Here is a 19651-nt window from a genome sequence, read left to right as displayed (position 1 = left end):
CTTTTCCTTTCATCTACAGTTAATTTCATCTGCCAAGTGCAGTCAGCAAGTTTTCTGAAGGTCTTCTATTGTGTTTTATTACCAACCTTTGTTTTTACAGGCCTGAAAAGCTTACTCATTAGTTTTTTTTGCTGTTGGTGCTGTTTCACTCTTCACTCCCTGTCAAGATCAGATGAGCACGTTAAACACCACAGGCCTCTCTACACAGCAATAGTGTGACACATCTGGAGTGCCAGGGCCCAGTGTTCTGGGCTCTCGAGTACAAGAAAGACATGGACATACTGGAACAAGTCCAGCGAAGGGCCTCAACAATGATTAAGGGACTCGAGCATCTGAAATATGAGGGCAAGAGCTGGGACTGTTTAGCCTGGAATAGAGAAGACTCAGGGGCGATCTTATGAGTTTGTATAAATCCTAGACAATATGGTGTAAGGAAGATGCAGCCAGGCTCTTCTGGGTGTCCAGTGACAGGACAAGAGGCAATGGGCACAAAATGAGAAAAGGAAGTTCTGTTTAAACATAGGAAAAAACTTTTTAGTAAAAAAGAGTGATGGAACTCTGGAACAAGCTGCTGAGAGAGCCTGGGGAGTCTCCATCCTTGGAGATACTCAGAACCCAACCAGACCCAGTCCTGGTCAGCCTGCTCTGGCTAACCCTGCCCCACACAGGGGCATTGGACTATACGATCTCCAAAGGTGCCTTCCAGCCTCAACTATTCCATGATTCTATGAGCTTTAAAAATTGCTGTGTGGCACATTATTTATCTTTATGTTATTAGCCTGAACAGTGTAAGGTTGCCAAGTTTAAATGCCATGAAAAACAGGTCAAAGGCCATGTTACTATCAGGAGCACAAATTCCAAGTTTATTAGGGATCCACAGTGAGACAATCCTCCTACTGAGCCTTGACAGCAGCAGTCTGTTAATTTTGCAGTTCTAGTTTTCTCTCACCAATGGAGCAAACGGTGAATTAGTTCTGCAAATACTTTAAAACCCCAACAAATCAAAACCAAAGCAAAAAAGTCGCCATACAACTCTGCCGAATGAGTATACATTACAGACCTTCAAGGGTTTTTTTATAGTTAATGTATGAAAACACTATCCAATGAATACAGGCACACAGAAATAATCTGAAAGGCAGCCCAGAAGCCAAAAATCTAAATGCTTCTCAGTACTCACTTAGCATGCATATACAGAAAAGTGTACGCTTAGAGAGAGATCGTGAATATACAAAAACATTTTGCCAGCTACAGTACTTTCAGTATTCTGATTAAAATATACAGTACATAATATATAGTAATATGCATAACCATTTTACCAGTGTTTTCAAAATTTCATAATTCAACAACTGTGCAAGTATATATTAAGACTCACTGATTTTACTGACACATAGTACACTTGAAATGGAGTAAAACCAAGTGCTGTGCTTAACAGAGGCTAATTTCACAATATCCAGGAGGTCTACTTTCCTTAAAATTCAACATTAGCAAATCCACTTGCAAGATTATTAATGCTAGGTCACAGCGAAGTGAGAGTGTTATGCACGGTTACAGCCAAAAATACTGAAGTCACACACACCTTTAGTAAACACAAGCATGTTAAACTATATCAAGTCATTAAATGCATATATGATTTTAATAAACAAGTATATTTTTTAGCTGGGAGACATCTTTTCCTCGTGTGCTTGAAGGTTTGCCTGAAGAATCTTTTTCTGGATTGCATAAAGCATCTGCAGTAGAAGAGGTGTTGTTTGTGACTGGTTCAGCAGCGTAACTGTGCAACATTTGCTCAAGTCTCTGAATACCTGTAGAAAGGAAATAGAGAGGGAAATACTGACTGGATGTATGGCAAAAAAATTCACCACAAGTGTGATTAAACACTGAAACAGGTTATTCAGGGAGGTTGTGTAATCTCCATCTTTAGACAGTCTCAAAACTTGACTGAATAAGGCCATGGGTAACCTGCTCTCCAACTTAGAAACTGGCCCTGCCTTGAGGAGGAAGTTTTACTAGATGAACCAAGAGTTCCCTTTCAATGTACATTTTTCTGTAACTCTATATGCTCTATATGTTTCACAAACATGCACTTTGCCAACAGTATAAAGCATTCATTCAAGTTTAAGTATTTTACAGCATAGGAGATGGATACTTCATATCCAACATGAGCCACATAAAACTGAAGGATGGTGGGGAATTCCCACATGTTATAAAGCATAATTTGGAAGAGTAAAAATCCTTTCACATAAAATTTGGTTCCTTACTTCTGATAGAGTAAAAATAAATTTAAAAATTAAATTCTGAAAGCTTTAGTGGTTTAATATAATCCAATGTAAGTGCTTTGTAACCAATGCTCTGGGCCAGTCTAATATTTCTCAGTTCATACAAACACTAAAAATGCCCCTCACAAGCTGAGAGAGAATAATTAGGTTTGAACTCATTATTTGTAATGTTAACGCTTCTTAAAACTTGGGTGCTACTATTTGCCATATTAGAAGTAAAACCCACTTACACAAGTAAATCTTATCTACAGAATTGGAGAAAACCAGTCTAAACCATCCAGGTTCATAACAGTAAAAAGCTTTTCCAGGACTAATCAGGAGTTTTTTATCAAGGAGCTTCTGCCATAATTCAAGTTCAGCTTCAAATGTCTGTGATTTTAAGAACTAAAAGAAGAAAATAATCTTGTATTAAAGGTTGAACAAGCATATAAAGCCATTGAAAGGATTTTCCAGGACTTTGGTTAAGTGTGTAACAACATGCACAAGTAAACTTACACTTCCAAGTTTTACATTCCCACCCCTTTTCAAACTTCTTACATACTTTTCTGAAGTCCGCCCATACATAGAGTCCACCTGAACTTTTGAGCACGGGTATTCCAACATCTGCAAGCCCATCCACAAGAATATTCTGCGCTTCTTTAAGTCGCTTTTTGTTGGTGGGAAAAAACATATTATCCAACCAATCTATCAAAACAAGAAAAATATAATTTTTTCCACCTGCAATGGAAAAATAAAACAGTTCAATGGAAATATTTCTAGTGTGGCTAACCTCTGTCCCTAAGGAATTGACTGAGAACGTGCTGAACAGGTCCAGGACAGCTATGGAAGACAGCCAGTTGATTCACAGCTTTCCGAATTTCATGATTTCTGGTGTACAATACTCCAACTCTGATACCACTCATACCAAAATCCTTGGAAGACAAAAAGAAGAGAGCGAGATGCAATTTTACTTTATGTTTGTGCTTTGTCAAGCCACTGAGTCTAAAGTCATTGTGATGCGTAGGAAAAAAACCCACCTGGAGTAAATTCTCAACATTGCCAAATGGAGTCCCAAGCATGATAAAAACCAGCCAGGAACTTCTAAACAACTTTGTGGCAGGGAGGTCAGTGGCTTTAACAGAGTTGCTTTACAGCCAACTGAAAACATGCTTGGCTTATACCCTTGGGCTCTCCCCATTATACCCTACTACTGTTTCCAAGCAGTCATCAGTTTACTGTTCCCTCCAAGAAAACAAAAGGCAAAATGCTACAGATCTGAAATGTGCTTTCATATTTCAATGCCTTTAACACATCTGCATTAACTGTTGCTGTCAAGCAGATGCCAAATTAAACTCTGAACTTTAACAAATTTTACACTACCAAAGAAGAAAGCAAATTAATAAACAAAGAGAAACTCAGTTTGGCACCTATAACACAAATTATGTCAGGATAGCCCAAGTAATTTTTGTGGAGAAATATCTTAAATTAAAACACAAACATAGTATTTTGACCTACCTTGCTAAAACCCCACATAAAATGCGTCCGTTCTGGATCTGGTAAACTGAATGAGAAAAGAGGAAGACAAGAACTGTTGCTACAGAACAAGTTATGCAGGTTACAAAAATGGTTACATTTTTAAAATTGTAGTAATTTCTTAGTAAAATTGGTATTTAATTCTTTAAAGTGACATGACATTTTCTCAGAGATCTTTTAACAAAACATTACCCTATGACACTGATCTCCCAAGTTTGTGCTGAGGCACTGATTTAAAAAAAAAACAACAAACCAAACAGAAATTATGTGCACTAAGATGTAATGGTCCAGTTAAAATTCCCAGATCCCTGCTGCATAGCCAGTGATCGCACATGTATTAAAACAAAAGCAGTATTTCCAGAAGTGATGCACAACTGCTCTTGTACTTGATGGACAAGAATTGTTTGCCCAACTATGCTGCATTTCAGGCTAGGGAAGGGAGAAGTGAATACTTAGGGCATGCACCTACATACTGCGGTGCGACTAAACAAAATACACCTCAGTGTACCGCTGAAGATGATGGGTTTTTTTCTCCTTTGGGTGACTTTGTCTAAGTAGGGCCAAAGCTGGAAAGTTCCGTCTTCAGCCTAATGGAGCTGGGTGAACTTTCACAGTAACAAGAGTCTCTTTTTTAGGCTTCATATATGGTTCATGACCTTGTTTGGGTGAGGGCTCACTGGGCTTGGTTGTACCTGGATGGACTTCGAAATTTCCCATCAGTATGAAACTTATGCAGTTATACAAAGAAAATCACATACTTTTGGGGAAAGAAGTTTTGTTAGTCGGATACCAATAGGTTTAAATATTCTTGAAACATTTATTCTTTTCATCACCTGTTAGGAAACTAAGAGCCCAACAGCATACTAGTCAGGAAGGAGACTCATTATAGCAGGTAACTTGCACAAACTTAGGGAACTTCATTACCATTACAGTGAGAATCTTACACTCAGGCTGTGTGACAGGTAACAACAAAGAAAAGCAAAATGGCAAAATGACTAAGGGCTCTGTCAATTTTGATTATTACTGTATCATAGACATTAGCTGGAAGCAAGAGATCTGCCATTTAAAGCTGTCTATGAAGAAGTTCTCTGGTATTAACTAGTCTCATGGTTGCAAAGACTTGGATATGAGTTAGTTCAAACTATACCAGTTATACTAGCTAACCAGAAGATTGAAAAAAATGGCATGGGTTCTATTTAGGATTAAGTATCTTCTAATCCCTGCTAAGAAATCACACTTACCAATCTAAGCTAAGAACACTGGTGAAGGTGGTATCATCATAAACAGACAGCATGTATATTTCATCCATTATTACATGCAATTCATATCTGTGTATAGAAAAATACAGGCATATTAACATATTTAAAAGAAATTTATTTGCATATATATCTATCTCTATAATCTTAACTACTGCCATGGCAAAGTATCCATAAGCACGCCTATTTGCTATTATATTCCCCCTACAAATTTTACACAAAGAGGTCCCAAGGTTTTAAGGTCACAAGGTGTACTGTGAGCACTTGTGCATCACCAACTTCTATTTATACACATTCTGTACTTCTCAGCAGCAATAACATTCCATATATGTGAAACAAAACCCAACTGCATGCTCAACCCAATGGTTCTCTGGAATGTGCATGGTCCTACCCAACTCTTATTTAAAGTTTAAAATGAACACAGCAATTTATTATAAACGCCTTTACCCTGCAAGATTTGTTCAGTGAGACTTGAAGCCAAATGTGGATGTTAGATTTAAAAAAAGACTTGTCATGCACTTACAATAACTCCCTGATACACCCTTGCTGAGAAAACCACAGTAAACAGAAAGCCATGTTATCATACTTGATACCAGCAAGCCATGCACATACTTAGAAACACTGAAAAAATTGCAGAATGGTTTTCAACACCCAAGTACCACAGTTACCCTCTTCTAAGAAAACCTCATTTAATCTGATTGCTGACTTCTATATTTTGTTTTAAAAGGAAGTTTGGTTTCAGAACAGTTTTTACATTAAAAATAAAATTATTGTTTCTAATCCTTATCCTCTAACATTATTTCAGTAACAGCTTAAGTTGGTTGCATCCTGAAATCCATGGGGCATGCTGAGAAGAGATACATTTGCCTTTCTAAAAACTTGGTAACTGGAAGTAGCGTGCTGAATTCCACCAACCTCCACTGTTGTTTCCATGAAAAGAAAATCATGCCAAAAATGCAGGAATGATGTGTTATTCCATTTGAAATTTAAATAAAGCAGAAGTATTCTTTGGTAATTAATGAACAATTAATACCAACCTACTTTATTTAAAATTGTCAGAAACTAAGCATTGTTAACATTCAAAGTGTGTACAGGATTTTGCAGTCATGCTTTGGCAGCAGCTCACTGAAATAAAGGAATACATCTTTTCCTAAAAAAATATAGATGCTTTTCAAAAGGAAGTGGTTTTTCTCCATCAGTACCCACAGGATTCAGGAGACTGTTAGAGCTTAGAACATGAACTCTGAGCTGGGTAAGGACAAAGGAAGGTGAATGGGGATGAGACATTTCAGAAGTATCTTCCTTTGATGGAAAGTGAATTGCTTGCATATCTTGAGCTAAATAGGTATAAAAGATGCTACAAAACTTCAGACTGTTGATTTACTCCTTGCCAATTCAATTTCTTTCCCTCAATATCAAATGTTAAGATTTTCTTATTTTGATAATGTTTCAAATGACAGTTCTGGCCATGTTTACTACTACTGCAAAGGACTGATAATCACCGGTTGTCATTTTTATGAGCCATGCATCAAAGCAGGTGAATAAAGAAAGATTGCTAGACAAACAAAAAGCTTTTTAACCACACATAAAAGAAAAAAAATCCCAACAGTACTTCATTCAGAAAGACATTGTTGGATCCCAGGTTAAGCAATTTATTCTAGTGTTCCCAGAAAGGCCAAGTAACAAGGATAGTTACACAAGAAACATGATCAGGACCCTGTCCACCATCTCCTCCAAACATGTACAGGCAAAGAACAGGCGATCACCAAAGGTGATTTTTCATCACTGCTATACTGCATTAACAGAAAAATAAATACCAAACAAATAGCACTAGGGCTCAAACCTGTGCGCAAACTCTAGACATTCTTTCAGTAACTGTGCTGGGTAAATGTCCCCTAACGGATTGTGAGGGTTGATCAGGATTAATGCTCTGACTCGGATGCCCTGAAAAAGAAAAACTGATAGTTGGAGACACCAACAATGTCAAAGCAATGACTAGCGAAGACGCCATGAGGAAGTTTGTGAACCTTCAGTGAAAAGCAGCTTTTGAAAATTATTTAATTACATAGTGTAATTACTATACAGACTAAGGTTCCAGCTACTGACCTTCCATAATTTATCCCCTACCACCCCAAAAAACATATTAAATAGTTTATTTGAAACACCCACTGATCTCAACAGGCAAGATAATGGTGTAGTAGGGATTAATTACAGATTAACATTCTACAGGCATACTCCCAACATAATTTCCCAGGACTAAACAAAGTTACTGTTGATAAACATGGGAAAGCTGAACAGAAATTGGACTTTGACCTCTAATAACCTGCCGAGTAATGAATTTTTCAGTGTTGCTTGTTTCTTTAAACAAGTAATAGAATCTGCAAAAAACTGAAAACTTAATTATTCGGTGTTCTATGAGATGTGCAGAGGTCTTGGGCAAATAATTACTTTTTAATTATATTTATCAACAGTGCAGAATTTCTGTTACAGAATTTATCTCTCTACAGAAGCTAAATATTCTACTGTGTAATAAGAAGAGTCCTGCATAATCAAAAATTAGATTACAAGTACAAACATAACCAGTCTTTTTTAACTTTACAGTTATTTTTCAGAAAAATCATCTGTTTTCTGTTCACTAAAAAAAAATCCTTAACGTACATTAACATAAGCTATATGCAGCAAATGTATTTTGATTGTACACAATCAAACAGTGCAGTGACTCCAGCAGGAACTTTCAAGACTTGAAACACATCAACATGAGGAGCTGACTTATTACTTTGTGTTTGGGATAAACTTGAAATGAGATTATTATTTTTTGTTTCCACATCTTTAAGTTTTAGAAAACCTCACCCACTGCAAATTCTCACTCCACCCGAGCCTCCTCCAAAGGAGATTACTTGCAAAGACCAGCTCCCAGGGAACTCCAGGAAATCAAGTTCAGTGATGAGGAAGCCCTGGTATTTGCTGTCTCTGCCAAGTGCAATTTGTTTGGACATTAATGGGTACCGTGAGCAAGAACTTCACAAGAAATGAACTTCCAGTGTATTGCCTTTCATTCCAGCTACAGGAAGCAATTACCTGAAAACACGGTAAGATGCAAATACTAAGCACAAACAGCTGTTCCACAAGTACTCCTTGCACAATAGCTTATTTAGTGTAGACATCTGATGTGTATTAAGCAGAAGATGCTGAATGAGGCTTTATTGTTCATAGGAACAGCTGCTGTGGGACAGCAGTTTCTCAGTTGCTGTTCTAGTCTAGTTCCTCCAGCTATTTATGATACTACATGTATCCAAAGCAGATGTTCATAATATTATTTGTGAGAACAGTTTCCGCTCTAGAAGGCTGACAAACACATGCAGATCTCTAAAGAGTTAATCTGGTCTGTGATCCAGCGCCTTGCCCAGCCAGTTCATGTCCTGACAGCCACAGTAACACAGCAGGGATGCTAGCTGCCTCCCTCTGCTAGGATCCAGCGAGAAGTGTCTGAGTGCTTGGGCTCACATGGGCTGGCAAAGGCACAGGCAGATGACACAGACATACAGATGGCGTCTAAACATAGGCACCATGCTGATCAAGCAATTGGTGAACTAGGACAACTTCAACATAGCTATAAAAAAAAAAAAAAAGTTATGCACACATTTGTGTGTATCCAAAATACCCCCTTCTTTATATGTGACCTTACTTGTAACTGACCTCCCTTGTAACTATATGGTTTACCTACTGTTAAACCTTGTTTTCTACCCTTGAAGAGGACACGAGAAGTCTATCGCGCTTCATGTTTTGAAGTCACTACCATCGTCACCACATCTTTGGTAAAGTGTTTTACTATTCAGCCTGTGCCTCCTCTGCTGGATCTTTTCATGGAAGAGCACAAACAGTTAAGTTTAAGTGCATTTATAATCTTCCATTAAGTGAGTGGCTTATGAATATCAAGACAGTAAAAATAGGAAACATTTTAGCCTGAAATACTGGTGAGCACTATTTTGTGGACATTCACAAACCCAAACATTTCCACAGGGAAGAAAAGCAGTTCCAAAGACAGAGAGGAATGTGCAAAAAAACCCTGTATGTGACAAGCAATAATATCCTCATTTATACAATCCTGATCAGAATAAAATCACTGAACATAATAACATTCTGTTATCACAGAATAACATCATTGAAGTATTTTGAACTAATGAAGTTTCCTCAACTCTGGAAAAATTACATTTGTAGTTTTTTGTTTGCTAGCAATTCCTTGTTAGCTGGAACTCAGAAGAACCCTCTTCAAAATCACATTAGACATATTTCTTTAATTAACCGAGTGGGTCCTTACAGTAGCATATTCTCTCTTCTGAGGGTCAGAACAATAGCTTGTTTACAACACTTTGAATTCCATTAAAATCTACAGGGAAGAAACTTGATCTTGAAACACAAGTTAAGATCTGTTCTTCATAAAACAGAGTCAGGGAGTTTCTCTGCATTTTGTTACAGTGCCCAGATTATAAAATCAATTCAACTCTTGTTGCCAGAGTTGGACCCACCTCAGTCACAAGACTGAAAATCTGCAGAGGTGAAAATATACAAATGCTTCAGTGCTGAGAACATATGCTGCTTACGAAATAACTAGGAAAACGTGAAAATCAGAAATCAATGTTATTGATACCTGCTTTTTAGCGCTCTGTAATGCAGCTTCTAATTTTTCAACTGTTAACTGGAAAGGGTGACTTTCTTCATCAGTCACCTACAGAAGATAAAAAATCAGCAAGAATAAAAAGATATAAAGTACATTAAAAAAAAAAAAGACAGTGAAAAAACACTCCCACCTAGTCAAAATACAATTGCTACTGGCTTTTATAAAATAAAAAAGTTAAACAAAAGAAGTTTCTCATGGCACTCGTTCAAGGAGGGAAAACAACAGTCTGACAATACTGTTATCTCCTCAGAATCTGAAACTAAGATCAGTCTTTTCTATATAATTCAATTATTTTGTTTTTAAATGTTGCCCTTACTCAAGACTATGCTATCAGTGACTTACAGAAGAACTTGTATTCCTGAAAGATCACATCTTCTTTTCCTCTGACGGTATGATTTGGTCTTATAAAAGATGCTACCCCCCTTTGACTTGCCTCACAGAAAACTGAGCTTTCAAAGGGGGAACCAATGTTCCACAGCTTCTGTGGTAGATACATCTTTCAGTGCTTAAGGGGAAAAATCTGCAATCCAAATTTACTTGTAGTAGGAGTGACAGGCTTAGAGCTGACAAATTATAATTCAGCATGTCAGTGCAGAACAGTGTCTGCACAGAATGAACGTAATCCTGCACATCAGATGACACCAGCCTCCTATCATGCTGCAGTCTGAAAAAAAGACAGGCTGTCTCTAAAGTGCTAGACTAGTCCTGTCTCTTTACTTGGACTTGTGTTTTCAGTTTTTTTGATTGTTCCCTGTGAAATGTCTGTTGAAGCATGTGAATAACAAAAGCTTTACCTCACTGGACAAGGGCACATGAACAGGCTGTACTCCACCATATAGCCATGTTTTCGAATTTATACCACCATAGTATGGAGCTGGAATAAGATATCCATCTAAAAACATTAGAAAATGAAAGGAACACTTCTCATGAGCAATTATTTCATTACAGTCTAATAGACTAAACTGACAATCTCAGAATTTGACATCTGATTTAATCTCACATTTAGGCCTTCACTATAGCCTAAAACAATATTTAAACAAAACTGAAAATTTAGCATAGATCAGTCAACCTGAATTCTCTCCCAATTTTCTTCCTTAGCATTCGCAATAGCAGATTTGAAACTCATAAATTTTCAGTAAAAGGGAATGGACCTGATCAATTAGTTGTTTTATTTATTTAAATAATAATGACAAATGACGATCTTGCTCTCAATATTTTTGCTAATGCTCTGTTACCATTGCTTTTTCATCAGGAAGTGCTGCAAACCTCAACTACTTCTTTCTGGTTGCCAGAGTGCCGTCTTGCAGCCAAGGAGCCTACAGCACTGTGGAACTTGCTTCCCTCCTCATTTTTTTCTGCTGTGAAGTAGCCCCAGGTTAGTGTTCTCCTGGAGATGCTCCAAAAGCTCTGCGTGACAGGGGTTCAGAGGGGACAGAGTGGGCTTCCTATGTTAGCCAAGGGGTAAAAAGGAGCCTGTCAGTGTTCAAGCGGGAGAGTTCCTGTTAAAACTGTGCAAATACAATGAAATCTGAACATATTAAAATAGCCACAGATACAAGTCGCCTTCAGTAAACATCATCATTTAAAGCTAAACAAAACTCACTGGTTTCACAGCACTTTTGCCACCGATTCGCTGAAGCCATTGCACCACATTACTCCACATCCCTCCACCCACCTCCCCAGGGCTCTTGGTGCCAGTAACAGGGTGTTACTGGGGCGGCACAGCCTCCTGCACTGGAGGTCACCTAAGTCATCCTGCTCACCTTCCTTCCATGGCAGGTCTTCGTGGATTTCCCCATTCTCAGCTGACTGCACGACTATGCTGCTTTCCTCACCCAAACCAGAGAAGAAAACATTTTCCCTTGCTGAGCTCTCTTTTTCCTCCTACTGTCTACCTCTGCTGTGAGCAGATTGTTTCCAGGGACTCTGCTCCTTCTGCTTTGCATTTCCACCTCTGCTTCTTCCTCACCACCACCCTTGTTTGACTGGGAATCCCTTTTCGGCTGCAGCTCCGTTCCCCTGTCCCAGATTCCTTCTACATGTTTTCCTTACCCAGTTACCCAAATTTTCTCTGGGTCGTAGATTTCAACCCAGCCCACCTCCCTCCCTGTGTGCCTATGCCCTCCAGCTTCCTTCATAACTTTTCAAAACACACTGCATTCTCTTGATACCCTTCTCCTCTTCCTGTAACTCTTAAAAAACTATAGATTGCATTCCAGAAAGTGAGTGGACCTGCTGATACCTCAAATATTTTCCACCGTTCTAGAAATAGAGGCATTATTTCAAAGATGTTCTGCCAGTGACAAAGAAATACCATGGTTTTGCTTCATTCAGGCAGTTAGAGTAACAGCAGGCTGTCAGAAGTCACAATACGACTATATTCACGGCTAACAAATGTTCTTAAGTAAAATAATTAGGTTTTTACTCACCACCAGGGTCACATAATACAGTTGACAGAGTAGCAAAAACAGCGCAACAGCCATTCATAACAGTTATCTGAAAGAAGTAGTACAAACTTTGATTTAGCAATGAAATATTTAGCAGAAATACCAGCACTTGTTTAAATTCATAAATTCATAAATATCAGCACTAGTTTAAATTCCAAAAAATGGTGAAAAAGCCACACTACTACACCTATAACACTAGTCCTTGAGTGTTACACCTTGCCCACTTTTTCAAATGGAAAATTAACACTAGTAAGGCTTTAGCAAATCTTGCACATAACCCTCCTGTAGTATCTTGCTGACATTTGTGTTCAGATTTATTTATCTTTATCAGTTTAAGAAAAAAAAGATGCAAAGATAGAGCACTTGTCTTACATGTTCCGGATTCAGTGCTTTTGCAGCTCTGGCATAGTCAGTTAGAAATTTGGCAATTTCTCCTCTGAAGCTAAAATACAGAATTGAAGTCAAATACGCAATCACGTATTTCTCAGGAAAAAAAAGCACAAAATACACACGGAAGAATGAAGCTTAGCAAAACCAGAACAAATGCATTAATTCATTCTGTTATGAAAGCCCTCAAGATTTTGATTAAATAATATAATTTCCTCAGATATCCAGTGTGCTATATTTTGTGAGACAGAAGCACGGAGAAGCTGTTACCTTGAATAACAGTGACGGTGACTCAACTATTATTGCTGTACACTGGAAAAATGAGAAAATAAAGCATCTTTGAGCCCGAGTGGGATCTGGTTTTGGAGAAAGGACAAGAATTTGGGTACCAGAAACACTGAAACCTGAGTCAGTGACAATTCTTTAGATCAAGACAGGCTTTCAGCCCGAGTGAAGGCGATGGTGGAGTTCCTATCGATCTTCAGGGAGCCAGTATCTCACCCCTACTCTTCACAGCCCCCAGAGTTTCAGTTTATCTCTCATCAAGACTAGAAGAAATCATTCCAGGAACGATTCACCACAGCTCCGGAGGAAACGTCAATACATGCTCTCCTGCTTGCCAGCAAGCCCCCAGATCTTTGACCTTTGGCATTCCGTGTCTTTGTGGCACATTGAGGGTGGGGAGAAAACCAGAACAAATATCCCAAAACGTAACTCCTGCACAGACACCCAAAAGCCTGCCAGCATGCAGGTAACAATAACACACCTATCCTTTGGGCTTATCAAAAGAATGAAACCACACCCAGCGTCACACGAGCCACAACTAGCACTGACAAAAAGCAACGTGATAAATAGGAAAATAAACTTCGCACCTTCTAGTACCTTGCGTATCAGAATACTGGAAAAGATGAGGCTCCAGATAATTCATGTCAGGTCTTGTGAGCTGGTGACATGAAAGAGAGATACTGTAGAACACAGCATTCGTGGGAGTTTCTGTTCTGCTGTAGCAGAGTAAAACTTTATTATTTTAAAAACCCCACCGTTATTGAGTACCATTACGGAAATGGAAAATATAAAAATTCACCAGTTACAAACTTTGCCCTTCTCTTTTTTAGTTTTAAGATATTAGAAAACAACTTTAAAACATCATCCAAATGAAGGAAGGAAATAAATAATGAAAGGATTATTTATTAGATTATTCTGTCATATATTAAAACAATTCCTGAGTAACACATTGAGGAAAAGCACCCCAGCTGTACCTAAGAGATTATGCAGCTACTTCTGAGATATATCAAAGCTCAAACAATGCTTGCAGTATTTATGATATCAGCTTTTAATTCACATGTCAACTTTGATTAGCTTCTCAACCAACAGAAGAGAAGTGATGGCAACCCCATCCATTACAGAAGAAAACCAGCTGTATTACCAGCAGTGGCTTTCTTGCTCTCAAAGCAGGTGCCTCCCCTGGGAACTGGCTCAGTCCTATGTTCATTGTGACATCAATTTTGGTTTATTCCTAAGAAAAAAAAAAATTCTCTCCAAGTGCCAACACATCAGCTAACCAATCTGTACATGGAGTTGATGATACACAAGCATTGCAAACACACTAGCAGTCGCACTAGTGCAAATTCATTACCTGATGGAAGTAGGAAGGAGACGCAAAAGGTAACTGGCAAGCTGCAGAAGCTGGCCTGGCAACTTGATCTTTATTTTGTTAACACAGAAGGCGGAACACCATGCTTTCCAGCAGATGAACTAGAATTAACAAGTCTGGGGAAAATACCGCCTTTAAAGAACATGCAATTTCCCCATAGTTGCGTTTCAGAGACTGGCTTGCACCGCGGTGCACAGCAGCCTAACATTTAGGTTGTAGCTTTCATGCTGCTCAAAGCCTGAATTCCACGTATGGAGCATTTTCAGTCAGAGTTTTGGCTTTGCCACCAGACAAGCGAGCACCTTACCCGGCGACGGTTTTCCCCTCTGAAAATACGCTTCTTCCTGAAAGCTAGCATTCCAAAGCAGTATTTTCTGCCGAAAGGGGAACAGACTCTTGGCTCAGTTCTGTTCGGAGTACATGCTCAATCAAACGCGAGTGAAGTTCAGGCAAAACCAAAACTATTCTGGTTTTCAGCCAGAGGCAAGTTTTCAAGGTAAGTATTGCGTGGCAAATTACTTCCAGGTGTGCCACCGGAGCGGTACATGTGGACGCAGAAAGCCTGCGTCCTTGCGAAAGCCGCTGTTGCAAATATTTTGATAAAAGAAATTAAAATCTAATTATAAAGGAGTTTGGTTCGATTAAAAAGTAGAAATTATGAAGCATAGGTATGGGAGTGTTAAGTTTGAAATGTAGCCATAGGAACTTAGGAACTTAGAAAATGTATAATGTGTAACCATAAAAATTCAAGTATTGTTTAAAATCATCTAACCACAGAAGCTTTGACAAAGATTAGTAGTCTTGTAGTGTTTGTTTTAGAAACTGAGGAAACCGTTATGGACACCAGTTTGCTGCTTGGAAACACCTGAGAGGTCAAAAAGCGGATGAGTGAGGAAGACTATGAAAGACCACCAGAGGACTCCTGAAGACCACCAGAGACCTTCACTGCGCCTGCGTAAAGGACATTTACATATGCTAATGATTTCCCGGAAACCTAATGAATATGCATGAATAAGTTTTGATATAAGGTGTATTGTTCTGGTGTTCCGGTGTGCGTGGTTCGGGAGAGGACTCACTCGCGCACCCGGCCGTCAATAAAGAAGTGTCTGCTTATCTACACTAAATTGGTGTTGATAAGTTCTTTATTCCGAGTTTTTCGGCAACACCGCCAGTCTCGGCGCGGTCAGTGCCCTGCCGGCCCGACGCGCGTTACTCTGCCTAGGCCCAGCTGTTAATCGGAAACTTCCCAAGCGCGAAGGGCGAACTGGCGGTTACACCCCGGTTAGTCAGCAGGCAGCAGCACTTACTCTCTCCTCTAGTAAGTCAAAGCAAAGCGTGTTCTCGCTCGTCCCCAAATTCAGGATGCCCTGGAAGAGACGGCAGGTGTTCGGTGGCGCGGCAGGCGGACAGCACCCGCCGGGCTCTCTCTCGTTCCGCCTCCGCCACGGGCTCCGCTGTCCGAGCCCACCGGGGCAAACCCGCCGCCCAGGGCCACCGGCCGGCCGGCCGGCAGCTTTCCGGCCGGCACGGACCGCGGGCCCGGCCGCTCCCCGCACCTGCGGATTGAGCTCCCGATCGAAAGGGTCGGCGACGTAGAGGGCGAAGCCCGCGTCCAGCAGCCCCGGGCTGCCGCCGGCGATGCGGGCGCCGCGGGCCGAGAGGGCCGGCGCCGGGGGGCCCGGGGGCGCCGCGGCAGCCCCGGCAGGCAGGCTCCCGCCGCCGCTCATCCCCCGCCCGCCGCGGGCTCCGCAGGGGTCCGGCGGGCCCCCGCCGTCCCGTCCCGTCCCGTCCCGTCCCGCCCCGCGGCGCGGGGCGGGGACGGGGCCCCGCCTGTGGCGGGCGGGCTCTGCCCGGGGAAGGAGCGGCGGCACCGGGCCGGGCGCGGCGGGGCGGCTTCCCGCGGCGCTGTGGCGGCTCCCTGCCGCCGTCCGCTCGGCGGGGCGGGCGGACTCTCCCTTGTGCCCGGCTCTTGGGACGCTCCCCAGGGCTGCGAAGGCGGGCGGGCAGCGCCGCCGGCCTCCCGCGCCGGCTGCCGGCAGAGAGAAGGCGGCTCCGTGCCTCTAATGGCAGCCGCAGCAGGGTGCCCCGCTCCCTCTTTTAGCAAGAGCTCTGCTCCGGCCCCACGGTCTTCACCAAGACGTGGCTCGGTGAGCGCGACCCGCAGCACCGGGGCAGCTGGTGGGGAAGGACGCGGAGATCCGCTCAGCCGGACGCGGGGGCAAGGAGAGCCGGGGCCGGGGCGGGGTGCTGGGGCGTGGGAAGCCAAGAGCGTTCTCGCCCCGGGAGCCGTAGAACAGGGAAGTTTCAACACACTGACTTCAAGCGTTTCTTTCTAGATCCGTGTTTTAAACCCTGCTTTGTAATTAAGGACATTTCGGTCTTCTAAAAACAAACCCCCCATGTCTTTTAGACACTAAGAAAATTAGCCGGTTTTTAACTCCTGGAAAAATGGGCACTAGAAAACGGGCTAACACTTAACTCTTGGCAAACACGGAAAGAGTTATGCACCAAAAAGCTCCCGTTGTAGCTTTAAACAAGGTCGTGTGTGATGCTCTAGTTATACAATCATTTAAACAGTGTTTTGGCAATGTAACAAGCATTGTATTAAAGTAACAGGTATTATTAAAAAATAATTTTATTACCGTTTCCTGAAACTTGGCAATAATTAGGGAAATGGAGATTAGCATTGCATCTTTAACGAGTTCATTTGAAGGATCCAAATACCTTCCTAACAGAAAAATGGCACAAACCCATGAGGATGGCTTTAATCCCAGCAGTGCTTATGCGGGCATTACGTAACATGGCATGGACAGGATTTTGTGGGTGCTTTCAAATATTTTGCTTGTTATTCTACAAAGCTGCTGATCTCTGGAAGTAAGGGAAGTCACCCAACAGCTGTATGACCTTAATCATTTCTGATGTACCAAAATCTAGTGCCAGCGTCCACTTATCCACTGGGTCTCCACAAGATATGTACTGTGTTACAGCTGGGCCTAAACTGGGCAATAATCATTACTGCAGAATCTTAAGAGCTGTTTTTGTGTAAACAATGACAAAAGCGGTCATCTTTTTGCACCTCAGAGCCCCAAACCGAATTTTTCCCTGGGATGTCAGTCTTCACTAAATCATTTCAACTAATTCAAGCTCTTAAAGGAGCTTGGAGACGGAGCGTGTGACAACACTGCTAAGAGATGCAAAATCTACCCTGGTTATCTAACAGCAGTTGATACGACACTGCTGCTGTACGACATGACAGGAAGGCCGCGTACGTGGGAGTCTTACAAAAGCCCCACCGGCTGCTAGAGGATACGGAGGGAGAATTTTTCATGCTTCATTTCTGTTAGTCCAACTTACACTTGTGACCTGAACATCAGTAAACTGATTTAGCATTTCTTTACCAACCACTATCTGAGCATCTCAAAGTATTTTTTATCCTAGATCTCTCTGCTGCATCACTGGAACAGCACACTAAACCTTAGTCAACAGATTTTCATTTCAGTGTACCTATGACAGATTATTACTGTTTGCCCTACTTTAGAAATGGGAAAACTAAAGCAATTGAGCCTTAACGCAAGATTTGTACCATTCCAATCCTATTGTGCATATGCTACTCAAAGAGAGAAATAATCTGGTATATGACTTGCTAAAAACCTAAACCAGATTATAGAACTAATGTCTCAAAATTTGTACCTGAGGCAAAACTGGGTATTAGTTAATAAATGCTAAACTTTTAATGTATTACAACAGCTTGCACTGAGGTCAAACAGATTATCGTCATGACCAAGTTGCCTTCTCCCTTGTGCTTCCGATGCAAAATATTTCACTTAACCCATACTTAACATCTGACGCCAAGGTCATGCTAACAGATGGCGCACTTTTAAGAGAGGGCATTTTAAGTGCAACGGAGACGCTACAAACCGCTGTAATGAAATGTATTGAAGGAGTGCCGATTTGAAAGACCTCTGCCAAACCACCTTCGCTCCCCTGGCTGATGTTCTCAAGTGGCAGCTGTAAATGGGTTATTCCCAAATGATGCCTGTGAGAGATTGAAGGGAATTCCGACCGGTCAATTGACACTGACAAACTGTAGTCCAGTCTCCCAACTTCATTCCATAGGGCTAATGCTGCAAATATCAGCCTAACTCATGCAAGAAATTCTGTTCTGCTTCTGGTCTCTTCCAAGTTCCTGCATTACTTACGATTTTATGATTGCTATCTTAACTCCCTGGAAAATAGGCTTCACTCCCACTCTCCTATATGCGCTTAGGAGGTATTAAATAAAAACCAGTCAGATCCTCGTGCAATAATACAGCATGTATGTATTTTACCATCTTCATAATAACTAGGAGTTATGAAATAAATTAGGCAACAAGTAAAATGATAAATTAGATTCATAATATTAAACAAGCCAACTATATATTGTTTCATATTTTTTTATATATATATGTATACACCCCCCCACCCCCCAGTTAATTTGAGTAAAATATCCTGTGAAAAAATTAAATTCAATGCAATGCTTTTGTTTTGAAATTATAAAACATTTGTTTGCTTTTGGGCTGGAGAAATTTACTTTGCTTCCTTAACAACAGAAGAGAGGGAGGGGAGAAACTCCCTGTATGACATTTAATACAGATTGGTCCACACAAAATTTAGACTTGTTTGGGTGAACTAAAAGCCAAACTACTTTTCAAAGCTAGTGTAAATCATGAAATTTGTGTGTTTTAATCAGGCTGCTAACTGTTGTGCTTAAAATATTGTCAAGCAGAGTTCTAGCTGGTGACGTCTATTATGAAACATAAGGCTAATGTAATCTAAGCCTCGGCAGACGTCGCTTATCTTTAATTTCAAATGGGTTAGGAAACCCTTTCCATTTTTTCTCTTTGGAAACAGAACAAAGTTTGATTCCTTAAGAAGTAGAAGTTATACAATAAGTACTTTGTGAACTTTTTACTGTACAACAGAAATTCTGTTTCCCAAACAAACAATAAATATGATTTATGGCAGAATAGCATTAACAGTAAAAGGACCTAAAACATTGGGCGGTATTCAATGTCCCCAATTCTTGGAAAAGCAAATCTGGCAGATTTTTATTATTAGGAATTACCAAATTCCCTCAATATTCAGATACATGAGCCTTTCAGTAGAGTTAATTGCACTGATTAAATCAGCATTTAGCAGAATTGACCCACTGTCTCTTTTTTTTCCCAGAAACTTTTTCCAGTCATCAACAGACTTAATCCAGAATTGTGGATTACTTCAAAACAGGTACATTTTTCCCAAGGCAGTATTTAAAAAATTTATTGGCTACACAGCTGCAAGAAGACAGCTTCAATGTAAATAATTTTTGGAGTAAAAGCTGCCTGAACACTTTTTAAGAAAAATTATGGGATAGTAGTGGAAACTGAGTTCCTGTTGACAAAGTGAAATAATCCCTTGCATGT

General features: G+C 40.6%; 1 protein-coding gene across 5 annotated transcripts; it reads right to left on the bottom strand.

Moving 5' to 3' along the window:
- Positions 1-836: 836 nt before the first annotated feature.
- On the bottom strand, positions 837-15974 carry LOC104316014 (1-aminocyclopropane-1-carboxylate synthase-like protein 1). Of its 5 annotated transcripts, none has more exons than XR_011322957.1 (15): positions 15767-15974; positions 15518-15577; positions 13429-13499; positions 12542-12611; positions 12152-12218; positions 10517-10614; positions 9693-9770; positions 8084-8122; positions 6888-6988; positions 5030-5116; positions 3771-3816; positions 3046-3187; positions 2814-2960; positions 2507-2660; positions 837-1802 (listed from the first exon to the last, which is right to left on the bottom strand). XR_011322957.1 is itself a non-coding variant. In XM_069775132.1 (15 exons), exons 1-15 carry the CDS (start codon positions 15935-15937, stop codon positions 1633-1635), a joined length of 1497 nt encoding a protein of 498 aa, XP_069631233.1. In that variant the 5' UTR covers positions 15938-15974; the 3' UTR covers positions 837-1632. The 5 variants fall into 5 exon arrangements, 4 of the variants coding, with proteins under 4 accessions (XP_069631233.1, XP_069631238.1, XP_069631255.1 ...); XM_069775132.1 differs by having other exon boundaries at positions 2818-2960; XM_069775137.1 differs by lacking the exon at positions 8084-8122 and having other exon boundaries at positions 2818-2960.
- Between the last annotated feature and the right edge of the window lie 3677 nt (positions 15975-19651).

The sequence above is a fragment of the Haliaeetus albicilla genome, chromosome 2, assembly GCF_947461875.1.
Source record: "Haliaeetus albicilla chromosome 2, bHalAlb1.1, whole genome shotgun sequence".
In the NCBI taxonomy this organism is placed as follows: Eukaryota; Metazoa; Chordata; class Aves; order Accipitriformes; family Accipitridae; genus Haliaeetus; species Haliaeetus albicilla.
The sequence above is the reverse complement of the archived record's forward strand: the minus strand, read 5'-3'. Positions and strand labels throughout refer to the sequence as shown.